This window comes from Pristiophorus japonicus, chromosome 19 (genome assembly GCF_044704955.1).
Source record: "Pristiophorus japonicus isolate sPriJap1 chromosome 19, sPriJap1.hap1, whole genome shotgun sequence".
Classification (NCBI taxonomy): domain Eukaryota; kingdom Metazoa; phylum Chordata; class Chondrichthyes; family Pristiophoridae; genus Pristiophorus; species Pristiophorus japonicus.
In genome coordinates this window covers 2,849,471-2,862,665 of record NC_091995.1, presented here as the reverse complement: position 1 = coordinate 2,862,665, position 13,195 = coordinate 2,849,471, and the positions used below count along the sequence as shown (strand labels likewise).

The 13,195-nt window shown below is 45.1% G+C and overlaps 1 protein-coding gene across 1 annotated transcript in view; it reads left to right on the top strand.

Moving 5' to 3' along the window:
- Positions 1-7,362: 7,362 nt before the first annotated feature.
- Positions 7,363-13,195, top strand: part of LOC139230622 (uncharacterized) — a 34,355-nt gene continuing 28,522 nt past the window's right edge. The window contains exons 1-5 of the mRNA XM_070862438.1: positions 7,363-7,904; positions 7,985-8,080; positions 8,529-8,762; positions 12,793-12,815; positions 12,904-13,019. Of these exons, the coding sequence (XP_070718539.1) occupies positions 7,488-7,904; positions 7,985-8,080; positions 8,529-8,762; positions 12,793-12,815; positions 12,904-13,019 (886 nt within the window). The 5' untranslated portion in view covers positions 7,363-7,487. The remainder of the gene's footprint in view (positions 7,905-7,984; positions 8,081-8,528; positions 8,763-12,792; positions 12,816-12,903; positions 13,020-13,195) is intronic.

Here is a 13,195-nt window from a genome sequence, read left to right as displayed (position 1 = left end):
TCTCAGTACCCCTTTCCTGCTTTCTCTCCATACCCCTTGATTCCTTAAGTTGTAAGGGCCTTATCTAACTCCCTCTTGAATATATCCAATGAACTGGCATCAACAACTCTCTGTGGCAGGGAATTCCACAGGTTAACAACTCTCTGAGTGAAGAAGTTTCTCCTCATCTCAATCCTAAATGGCTTATCACGTATCCTTAGATGGTGTCCCCTGGTTCTGGACTTCCCCAACATCGGGAACATTCTTCCTGCATCTAACCTGTCTAGTCTCATCAGAATGTTATGTGTTTCTATGAGATCCCCTCTCATCATTCTAAACTGCAGTGAATAAATTCCCAGTCGATCCATTCTCTCCTCATATGTCAGTCCTGCGATCCCGGGAATCATTCTGGTGAACCTTCGCTGCACTCTCTCAAAAGCAAGAACGTCCTTCCTCAGATTAGGAGACCAAAACTGAACACAATGTTCCACGTGAGGCCTCACCAAGGCCCTCTCCAACTGCAGTAAGATCTCCCTGGTCCTATACTCAAATCCCCAAGCTATGAAGGCCAGCATACCACTTGCCTTCTTCACTGCCTGCTCGACCTGCATGCCTGCTTTCAATGACTTGATGTACCATGGCACCCAGGTCTCGTTGCACCTCCCCTTTTCCGAATCTGCTGCCATTCAGATAATATTCTGCTTTCATCTTTTTGCCACCAAAGTGGATAACCTCACATTTATCCATTATACTGCATCTGCCATGCATTTGCCCACTCACCTAATGTGTCCAAGTCACCCTGCAGCCTCTTAGCATCCTCCTCACAGCTCACACCGCCACCCAGTTTAGTGTCATCTTCAAACTTGGAGATATTACACTCAAATCCTTCATCCAAATCATTAATGTGTATTGTAAATAGCTGGGGTCCCAGCACTGAGCTCTGTGGCACCTCACTGGTCACTGCCTGCCATTCTGAAAACAACCCGTTTATCCCAAATCTCTGCTTCCTGTCTGCCAACCAGTTCTCTATCCACGTCAGTACATTACCCCCAATACCATGTGCTTTAATTTTGCACACCAATCTCTTGTGTGGGTCCTTGTCAAAAGCCTTTTGAAAGTCCAAATACACCACATCCACTGGTTCTCCCTTGTCCACTCTACTTGTTACATCCTCAAAAAATTCTAGAACATTTTTCAAGCACGATTTCCCTTTCATAAATCCATATTGACTTGGACCAATCCTGTCACTGCTTTTCAAATGCGCTGTTATTTCATCTTTAATAAATGATTACAACATTTTCCCCACTACAGATGTCAGGCTAACTAGCCTATAATTCCCCGTTTTCTCTCTCCCATCTTTTCTAAAAATGTGGTGTTACATTAGCTTCCCTCTAGTCCATAGGAACTGATCCAGAGTCGATAAACTGTTGGAAAATGATTACCAATGCATCCACTATTTCTTGGGCCACATCCTTAAGTACTCTGGGATGCAGACTAAATGGCTCCGGGGATTTATCGGCCTTCAATCCTATCAATTTCCCTAACACAATTTCTGCCTCATAAGGATATCCTTCAGTTCCTTCTTCTCACTAGCCCCTCGGTCCCCTAGTACTTCTAGATGGTTATTTGTGTCTTCCTTCCTGAAGACAGAACCAAAGTATTTGTTCAACTGGTCTGCCATTTCTTTGTTCCCCATTATAAATTCACCACAGTCTGACTGCAAGGGACCTACATTTGTCTTCACTTATCTTTTTCTCTTCACATATCTATACAAGCTTTTGCAGTCAGTTTTTATGTTCCTAGCAAGCTTTTTCTCATACTCTATTTTCCCTCTCCTAATTCAGCCGTTTGTCCTCCTCTGCTGAATGATAAATTTCTCCCAGTCCTCAGGTTTGCTGCTTTTTCTGGCCAATTCCTTGGATTTAATTTCCCTTGTTAGCCACGGTTGAGCCACCTTCCCCGTTTTACTTTATACTCAAGACAGGGATGTACAATTGTTGAAGTTCATCCTTGTGATCTTTAAATGTTTGCCATTGCCTATCCACCATCAACCCCTTAAGTATCATCTGCCAGTCTATTCTAGCCAATTCAGGTCTCATACCATCGAAGTTACCTTTCCTTAAGTTCAGGACCCTAGTCTCTGAATGAACTGCGTCACTTTACATCTTAATAAAGAATTCTACCATATTATGGTCACTCTTCCCCAAGGGGCCTCGCACAACAAGATTGCTAATTATTCCTTTCTCATTACACATCACCCAGTCTAGGATGGCCAACCCTCTATTTAGTTCCTCGACATATTGGTCCAGAAAACCATCCTTAATACACTCCAGGAAATCTTCCTCCATCGTATTGCTACCAATTTGGTTCGACCAATCTATATGTAGATTAAAGTCGCCCATGATAACTGCTGTACCTTTATTGTATGCATTCCTAATTTCTTGTTTGATGCTGTCAAGATGAGCAATAATTTTCACCAATTCATCATTAGGAAGACTGAAGCTGATGTTTCTGGTCCATGCTACAAACTCCGTTCTCTAGCATTGACTCCAACCCTCTCCCTAATATCTTTCCGACACCGAACCAGACCGTTTACAATGTTGGTGTGATATTTGACCCTGAAATGAGCTTCCCACCACATATCTACAGCATAACTAAGACCGCCTATTTGCACCATTCTAACATGCCTCCATTGCTGAAGCACTCATCCATGCCATTGTTCGGTCCAGGCTTGACTATTCCAACGCACTTCTGGTTGGCATCAACATTCTTTGCTTAATAAACTAGAAGTGATCAAAACTCGGCTACCCAAGTCCTAAATCATACCACGTCCCGCTCACCCATCACCCTGGAGCTCACCATTGACCAGGACCTTAAATGGACCAGTCACATAAATACTGTGGCAACAAGAGCAGATCAGAGGCCGGGTATTCTGCGGCGCGTGTCTCACCTCCTGAATCTTCAATGCCTTACCACCATCTACAAGGTACAAATCAGGAATACTCTCCACTTATCTGGATGAGTGCAGCTCCAACAACACTCAAGAATCTCGACAGCATGCAGGACAAAGCAGCCCACTTGATTGACATCCCATCCACCACTTTCAACATTCACTCTCTCCACCACTGGTGCACCGTGGGTGCAATGTGTACCATCGATAAGATGCACTGCACCAACTCATCAAAGGCTTCATCGGCAGCATCTCCAAAACCCGCGACCTGGACCACCTAGAAGGTCAAGGTCAGCAGGCGCATGGGAACACCACCACCTGCAAGTTCCCCTCCAAGTTACACACCATCCTGACTTGGAAATATATCGGCCATTCCTTCATCGTGGCTCGGTCAAAAATCCTGGAACTCATTCCCTAACAGCACTGTGGGAGCACCTTCACCACACAGACTGCAGCGGTTCAAGAAGACATGCTCAACATTATCTTCTTAAGGGTAATTATAATGGGCAATTAATTCTGTCTTGCCAGCGATGCCCACATCCTGGAAAGAAGAAAAAAAACCTGAGCTCGCTGACCAAATTGGCTCCCAGTTAAGCAAAGCCTCAATATCAAAATTCTCCTCCTTATTTTCAAATGCCTCCATGGCCCCGCCCCTCCATGGGGCAGAATTTGGTCAAGGCCTCTGCCCGGCCAAGTGACGGCCAACATTCCGCCGATGGCCGCCGAGGTACCGGACGGTATTTTGCGTGGGACTTTCATCATCGAGGGCCCTCGAAGGTCAGCGGGTAGCAATAGGACGACGTACTCCACCAATCTGAGCGGCAGCAGGCGGGAGGTCTCATTCTCGGCGGCAGAGGCACTTGCTGCCCAAGTGTCACCGAGGATGGAGTCGGGCCCACGGAGGGTCGAAGAGATAAATATAAAAATCATCAACAAACAAAAAAAGAGGAACTTCTGAGGACCTTCAGGAGACCCCATCCAGGTGAGTACCTGTAAAGAAATGATTTTAAACCATTTTTTACAGGATATTGTCCCTCATCATTCAGGATAGAGCAACCTCAACGCAGCGGTCCACCTCCGACTCCCGACCGCACCAAATCTGGCATCTCGGCGTGCGGGAGTCTACTTACATGCAACAACCATCCGCTGACGTCAGCGGACGCTTCCCAGCAGCTCTCCCCTCCCGCCCGCTCCAGGCCACTGGCACTGGGCGGTTCGAGCAGAGGAATGTTGGTGGCAGTGTGCGGTGAGTTCATCAATATCGGCTCCCCTGCTGTAAGGAGATGGTAGCATAGTGGTTGTGTTACTGGACTGCTAATCCCAAGGCCTGGTCTAATGAACCAGAGAAGAAGTGAGTTCAAATCCTGCAATGGCAACTGTGAAATTTAAATTTCGGTTAATTAGATAAATTTGGAATTAAAAAGATCGTTTTCGTAACGGTGACCATCAAATTACAAAATTGTTGTAAAAACCCATCTGGTTCACTAATCTCTGTGAGGGAAGGAAACATGCTGTCCTCACCAGGTCTGGCCTGCATGTGACTCTCGACTCTTAACTGTCATCTGAAATCACACAGCAAGCCATTCAATGGCACTTAGAGATGGAGAGTAAATGCTGGACTTGCCAGCAATACCCACATCCCATGAACGAATTAAAAAAAATATCTCCTCCAGCAGCACCCCCACCCTGCTGTGTTGTCCACACTCCTCTAATTCTTTCCTCTGGAGCATCCCAGATTATATTCGCTCAACCATTGGTGGCCGTGCATTATGATGCGCTGGAATTCTCTGCCTCTCTATCCTTCTTTAAGACGCACCTTAAAATCCACTTCTTCCACCAACTATGGCGTCACCTGCTCTACTTTCTCCTTTTGTGGCTCGGTGTTAAATGTTTTCTCTTATAATACTACTGTGAAGAGCCTTGGGATAACTCACTACATTAAAGGTGCTATATAAATACAAGTAGTTGTGGTACATCACACAAGGTGATGTGTCTGATATTACATGTACAGGTGATAAATATGGAGTTCTTAATTGGGGAACTAAGATCATTCAAGTTTAAAACTGAACCAATTCCAGGGGTGGTAAATGTGTTGTACCCTTTGTGCTAGAGAATCTGGGCCAAGGGGGAGACTAACCTATTATAGAATCATAGAAATTTACAGCACGAAAGGAGGCCATTTCGGCCCATCGTGTCCATGCCGGCCGACCAAGAGCTATCCAGCCTAATCTCACTTCCCCACTCTCGGTCCATAGCCCTGTAGGTTACAGCACTTTAGGTGCACATCCAGGTAATTGTTAAATGTGGTGAGGGTTACTGTCTCTACCACCCTTTCATGCAATGAGTTACAGACCCTCTCCAACCTCTGGGTGAAGAAATTTCCCCACATATCTCCTCTAAACCTTCCCCCAATTAATTTTAATCTACGCCCCCTGGTTGTTGACCCCTCTGCCAAGGGAAACAGATCCTTCCTATCCAATATAACCAGGCCCCTCATAATTGTATATACCTAAATTATGTCTCCCCTCAGCCTCCTCTGTTACAAAGAAAACAGACCCAGCATCTCCAATCTTTCCTCATAGCCAAAATTTTCCAGTCCGGCAACATTCTTGTGAATCTCCTCTGCACCCTTTGCAGTGCAATCACATCTTTCATGTAATGTGGTGACCAGAACTGCATGCAGTACTCCAGCTGTGGCCTAACAAGTGTTTTATACAGTTCAAGCAGAACCTCCCTCCTCTTTTACTCTATGCCTCTACTAATAAAGGCAAGCATTCCATATGCCTTCTTAGCCACCTTATCTACCTGGCCTGCTACCTTCAGGGATCTGTGGACCTGCACTCCAAGGTCTCGTTGTTCCTGTACACTTTTCAGTGCCTTACCATTTAATGTGTATTCCCTTGCCTTGTTAGCCCTCCCCAAATGCATTAACTCATAATTATCCAGATTGAATTCCATTTGCCACTGTTCTGCCCACCTGAGCAGCACACTGATATCTTCCTGCGGTCCGCAGCTTTCTTTTCATTATCAACCACACAGCCCATTTTAGTGTCATTTGCAAACTTCTTAATCATACCCCCTACATTCAAGTAAGATTATCCTTGATCAATACTGCCACCGCCCCGCCCCACCGCTCCGCACCCCACTCCTTCCTGTCTTTTTCTCATCCCAATCCTTCCTGAATATATTATAGCCTGGAATGTTTAGTTCCAATTCTTACCCATGTTTAAGCCAACTCTCCGCTTCAGCCAATATATCATAATCCTGCTTTGATTTATCTCTCCATTTACTTCCTGCTCCTTTCACACTATTCTTTGCTCTGTTAATGGATGTCCATCCTCAGCTTGCCACGGGAAACAGTTGCTAAAACAACCCACATTCAAATGCTATCAATTTCTATTCTTGTGCGTTATTATTAGTGGCTCAGTGGGTAGCACTCTCACACTCTGTGTCAGAGGTTTGTGGGTTTAAGGCCGACTCCAGGGACTTGAACACAAAAATCGAGGCTTGGTACTCCAGTGCAGTACGAAGGGAACGCCGCACTGCCGGAGGTATCGTCCTTTGCATGAGACGTTAAACCGAGGCCCCTTCTGCTCTCTCAGGTGGATTGAAAGGATCCCACTATTTCGAAGAAGATCAGTGGAATTATCCCCAGTGTCCTGGCCAATATTTATCCATCAATTAGCAGAAGTAAAAACAGATTATCTGGTCATTATCATATTGGTGTTTGTGAGAGCTTGCTGTGCGCAAATTGCCTGCTGCTTTTTCCGCATTACAACAGTGACTACGATTCGAAAGTACATCATTGGTTGCAAAGCGCTTTGAGACATCCAGTAGTCGTGAAAGGCGCTATATAAATTTCTAGACGTTGTTTCATTCTCTGTTTAGCATTGTCTATAGATCCACAATTTACTGATTAAATCTAAATACTGACTGATAGTGTCCTGTGAGCGGATTGTTTCATTTCCCATCAACAGAATGTAATATTGGATTGCGAACATACGAAAAAACCAAACAGAAGAGTTCATCGGGTCCCCGCAGACTGTCCCATACAGTTGTGCTGCCTTCATGTGTCGTCACAGAGACACTCCAAACCCCCAGGGAGTCACATAATCTCCTGGGGGTGGGTAGAATCTGAAAAATTCCTCTCCGGCTCCTTTAGGTCATGGAAAATAATGCAGGAGATCACACTGTCCCTGACCTTCAGGATAACTATCTCTGGTCCCAGGCCATCTCCTCCCCACCCAGAAACAGGTCCAACTCTCTCCTGAAGGAATACCGTCAATCATCGCCCACCGTCAGCGGGAACCTGGATCCACAGGTCCAGTGTTCTCTGGGAAGAGATGAAGCGCTTAACGTCCAACTGGGAAATCTCCACACACACAACGCTCAATCTTTTTCCTCGTGTATTCTAATGTAGGCGTTTACCTCTGAGCACTGGTAAAAATCTCAGTGCTGAACAGGTCGGGCAGGTTTGTGCCGAAACTCGCTCTGGCTCCTCCCTTTAAACAAACATTGAAACTGAAAGCGGATTGAATCAGGAAGTGCTGAGAGAAAAATGGCATCTGGATGGCAGTCGGAGAGTTTGACCGAGGAGGCAATCTGTCCCATTTGTCTGGATTTCTTCACCGACCCGGTAATGCTGGAGTGTGGGCACAATTTCTGCCGCTCCTGTATCACACAGTGTTGGGATAAGGAGACACACTCCTGCCCGGAATGTAGAGAGGAATTTTCGGAAATAAACTTCAGGGATAATCGGGCCTTGGCGAATCTGGCCGAGAAAGCTCGAAAAATAACTGTGAATACCAAAGATAGAGACAGTAAACACCTCTGTGAGGAACATCAGGAAGAACTGACGCTGTTTTGTGAAACTGACAAGAAACTGATCTGTGTGAAGTGTCTGGTCGCGACAGAGGGGCGGAGTCACAAGTCCCACAACTTCGTGGGACTGACGGAGGCTGCACAGATGTATAGGGTAACATGGAGGGTAGAATCTCTGGCAACACTTAAACATCTTATGTTTAAACTTTACTCTAATTTAATTTCTAATTGCAGGATAAACTGAAATCATCCCTGGAATCGGCTACAAAGAGAAAGGATTCGGCTCTGGACACCACACGGCGGCAGGAACAGCAGATTTCCGGAGTTAGGGTAAGGAACTGGACAGGTTAGATGCAGCAAGAATGTTCCCGATGTTGGGCAAGTCCAGAACCAGGGGTCAGAGTCTAAGGATAAGGGGTAAGCCATATAGGACCGAGATGAGGAGAAACTTTTACACCCAGAGAGTGGTGAACCTGTGGAATTCTCTACCACAGAAAATTGTTGAGTCCAGTTGTTGGATGTAGTCAGGAGGTATTTAGATGTGGCCCTTACGGCTAAGGCGTTCAGCGGGTATAGAGAGGAGGTGGGAGTGTTCTGAAGTTGCATGATGAGCCAATGAACATATTCAATGGCGGTGCAGGCTTGAAGGGCCGAATGGCCTGCTCCTGCACCTATTTTCTATGTTCTTATGTCTCCCTGTGCTGATTTTCTGGGATCTCGGTTAGTTTTGTTCCCTTTTTCACGGTACATGAATTATGTTTCACATTTCATTTGGTAGGAACAGTCGAGCATTCTGCAGACCCACATAGCATCAGAGTTCGCTAAAATTCACCAGATTCTCAGTGATAAAGAGCAGCAATGGATCAGAGATCTCAGGGAACAAGAGGGGAATATTCTAAAATCAATGGATGAAAACCTCAGTGGAATCCAACAGAAGTTAAATGGTATTAATCGAGAGATATCCGAGTTACAGAGACAGATGGAGGAGCAAGACACAATCTCATTTCTGAAGGTAATACCTTGTTTTATTTAAATACATTCGGTGAGATCATCTGAAACACAACATCATGTATGCTGATCACACCCAGCTCACCTCGCGACCCCGGCAATGTTCCGATGTGTCACGGTGCTTGTCCGATATCCAGAAGTGGAAGAATAGCAATTTCTTCCAACTAATTATTGGGATAGTCGAAGCCATTTTCTTTGGTCCCCGCCACAAATTCCATTCCCTCGACACAAACTCCACCCCTCTCCTCGGCCACTGTCTGAGGCTGATCGAGGCTGTTCACAACCTTGGCGTCTTATTTGACCCCGATATGGGATTCTGACCACATATCCATGCCATCATCAACACCACTTATTTCCACCTCTGTAACATCTCCCGTCTCAGCCCCTGCCTCATCATCAGCTGCTGAAACCCTCATCTATGCTTTTGCTACCTATGGACTTGACTAGTCCATTGCTCTCCAGGCTGGCCTGCGATTTTACACCCTCCATAAACTTGGGCTCATGCAGAACTCGGAGGCACATTTCCTAACTTACACCAAGTCCCGTCCACCCATCACCCCTGTGCTCGCTGGCGCAAACTGTCTCCTGGTTAAGAAACATCTCAATTTTGACATTCTCATTCTTGTTTTCAACTCAATCCGTGGCCTCTCCCCTCCCTATCTCTGCAACCTCCTCCAGGTAAACAACCCACCAAGATATCTGTGCTCCTCCAATTCTGAACTCTTTGCACATCATAAATTTTGTAACAAGTAGTGTAAGCGGTTTTGATTTTAGCCCAATTGCTAGATGGATGGTTCAAATCGCCTTACAAACATTCTAGACCCGGGAATTATTAATCAGAGTGTAAATGAAATGAGTCATGGTCAGTGATGGGCCATCCAACCCATATGTATTGGGCTGATGGCTCTTAATCTGGGCATCTCTCTCAGTCTTTGTGTTGGGAAAGACCTGGCTCCTCTTTGTCTGAACAGGCTAGTGGGTTCATTGTTCTGCTTTCCTTCGGAGATGCAAGTGAGAAGTGCTTTTGCATGTTAGAGTGGCTTTGTCAGTGGCCCCCCCTTCCTGGCCGACAGCTCTTTTGTCAATATTCATGTCCCCCTTCCTTTAGCTGGGACTGGTGGGCAAACCCGTTCTGGATGACTGACAGTTCTTTTGTCACAGCTAACTGCCATGCGGTCTCTGGAGTTTTAACAACATCAGCTTTTTCACTTATCGGCACAGGGTGATCCCACCACAGGGAAAATACCCTCAGAAAAACCCATAAAGTCCACGAAATATTCTCGACTGAGTCCATTCTTTAAACCGAAACTTTGTGATCTCTTCAGTAGCTCCATTGTTTGTTTCTACATACCTTGTCTCACTTAAATAAGACCATGATATTATATCGTGTTGCCCCATAAATTGATTTTTTCTTTCTTTATATTTACATTTCCTGATTCCAGGCAGCATCCGAGACCATCTGTGCTGTCTCCGCATTCAACCCAGATTAGCGTCCCTCTGGTGTGGAGCCTAATACTGCATCATTGCCTGTTTATTTTATATGCTATATCCCTTGTGACACAACCTGTTATGGTGCTAGATTTTGATGAGGAAAGACAGGAGGAGGCTCGAGTGGAGCATAAATGCCGGCATGGACTGGTTGGCCCGAATGGCCTATTTCAGTGTCGTATATCCTATTTAATCCTATGTAACCTGGTATCCTATTAGGTTTTGTTAAACAGCCTTATCAACCCGTGGAGCTGCCTTTAATGCTCTGTGAACCTATACCCCCAAATCCTTCTGCTCTTCTAACGCACTGAGCCAACATCCATTCGGTGTAGGATTCCTGCTGTTACTTCCCCTGTCTCAGCTCACACTTACTGGCAGATAATTCTGTCCAAAAATAATTTAGCCCATTCACACATGTTCTTATTAACTTCTTTTGGTCTTGTATCAAATTAATTCTATCCCCAGAGCGAAACACTGTGGGGCTCCACTGCCCACCTCTAATCACCCTGAAAACCCACCCTTAATTCTCTGATTTTATCCTAAGTAATTTCTAATCCAATTTGCTATCCTCCCCGAATTCCATATCCCACGAGCTTCTCTAGTCATCGCCTGTGTGGTACCTTATCAAGGCTTTCCTAAACTGCATGTACACTGCATTCAATGTATTGTCCCATCAACCACGTGTATTATATTCTCAAACATATCTATGAAATATTTCTAACAAGATCATCTCATTTGAAATCTGAGCTTTAATTTAAATAGGCTTCTTGCTTCATTATTTTTCCATGGACCTCAAAAACTACTAGGAATTGCATTCTGTTTTAACAGAATACATTTATTCTACATTGTTCGAATCACTTTTTAAAACATCCCATTTTTGATGTTCATTTCTGTGTATCTATCTTTCTTCTATTGCCTCAAGCTAGTTAGCTCGCTACTCGTTTTACTGAAATCTGCCTCACTGCAGTCTCATTTTCTTCCGACCGTTTCCATTTCATTTCGATCTTAATAAGTTGTGCCGAAACAGTTTGATCATATGCCTGATCATTACTTACGACCAGACCAGGTACCCGAAGGCACCAAAGTGACACTCAATGCCCTGAATCCAAGCGGTGTGAGATCCCCAGGGAGAAGCGCCCATCACGGTGCTACATGCACAGCGTAACTCCGGGTTGTGGGAGGTCCGGTTCAATAATTGCTATGGAAGTTCTTCCATCTCTCAGTTAGTTTGTGTAGCAAGTAGAATCGATCAGATAAGAACATAAGAAATAGGAACAGGAGTAGGCCATACGGCCAGTTGAGCTTGCCCCTCGGTCAGCAGTCCTGAAGGTTACATATAAACCTATGAACAATGAACAATGACGGAAGGCAAAGAGCACCCAGCCCAACCAGTCCACCCCGCACAACTGCGACACCCCTTGCACCGAAACATTCTACACTCCACCCCAGCCAGAGCCATGTGATCTCCTGAGAGAGGCAAAAACCAGATAAAAATTCAGGCCAATTGGGGAACAAAGCTTGAAAATTCCTCTCCGTCCCATCCAGGCGATCGAAACTAGTCCAGGAGATTACCCGTGTCGTATTCGATGCCCTGCATGACTTACAATCGTATCTGCGCCAGCCAACAAAAGTTACCCAGTCTAATCCCACTTACCAGCTCTAAGTCAGTAACCATGGAGGCTACAGCCCTTTAAGTGCCCATCCAATCACCTTTTAAATGTGATGAGGATTCCTGTTCCACCACCCTTCCAGGCAGTGAGTTCCAGAACCCCACAACCCTCTGGGTCAAGAAGCCCCCCCCCATCCCCCTTAAATCCTCTCTGAACCTACCACCAACCACCTTAAAACTATGCCCCCTCGTAATTGACCCCTCCACCAAGGGAAATAGGCCCTTGCTAGCCACTATATCCAGGATCCTCACAATGTTGTACACCTCAATGTCCCTTCTCAGTATCCTCTGTTCCAATCTTACGTTTAGGTATTTTACAGCCTTCTGGACTCAACATCGAGTTCAACAATTTCAGAACATAACCTCTGACCATATTTTGTTCTCTTCCCTCCTTTTTTTTTTACAAACCACCCTCCCCTCTTTTACTGTTATTGTTTCTCTCTTTCCCAAGGCAGCTGGAATTTATTCCACCATTCACACACCATCTCGGCTCATATTTTGTTTCCTAACTTGCGCCATTATCAGCTCAATTTGGCGATCATCCCTGTTGTCTCTAAAATTACTCCTGTCTTCCAGAATATCACAGACCTCCACTTTTGTTCTGTCCTGCCCTCCCCCTTTCAGTGCCCCTCCATTTACTTAACAATCTGTTTCTTTTCGGAGGTTTCCAATTCTGACGCAGGATCACAGACACAAAACATTTACTCTGTTTCGCTCCACAGATGCTGCCTGACTCACAGAGATTTCGAGCATTTTCTGTTTTTATTTATGAACTATTTCTCACTTGGTGCCATATGTAGCGTATGACACTGAATTCTGAAATTTTGCTCCCAGACCCTCCCTGTGAACTCAGGTCTGTGTTTCTGTTTTATTTCAGGAGGCAGCTTCCCGGATGAGAAGGTATGAGGTTCACTTTACTGAATTGTTATTTCATCTGTTAAAGGAATGCACTGCGAGAATTCTGTATTTGAATGTTTCATATTTTCAGAATCAGTGAAGAGGGTAATACCCTTTCATTGGATGGCCAGAATCTGCCGCTGGGAATATTCAAAGGGCCCGGTCAATACATAGCGTGGAAAGACATGATAGAGAACATCAGCCCAGGTAAAACGTTTTCAGCACCCCAATTTCAGACTTCGTAAAAATCTCGTTGAGTGAATACATCAAAATAATGAAACACAGCTTCAGTGTTTGTGAAATTAAGAACAAAAATATTATGTAATAATCTGCAAAAGGAGATTGAAACTGGTTTGTGAAATCAGTGTAACTGTTTGTGACCT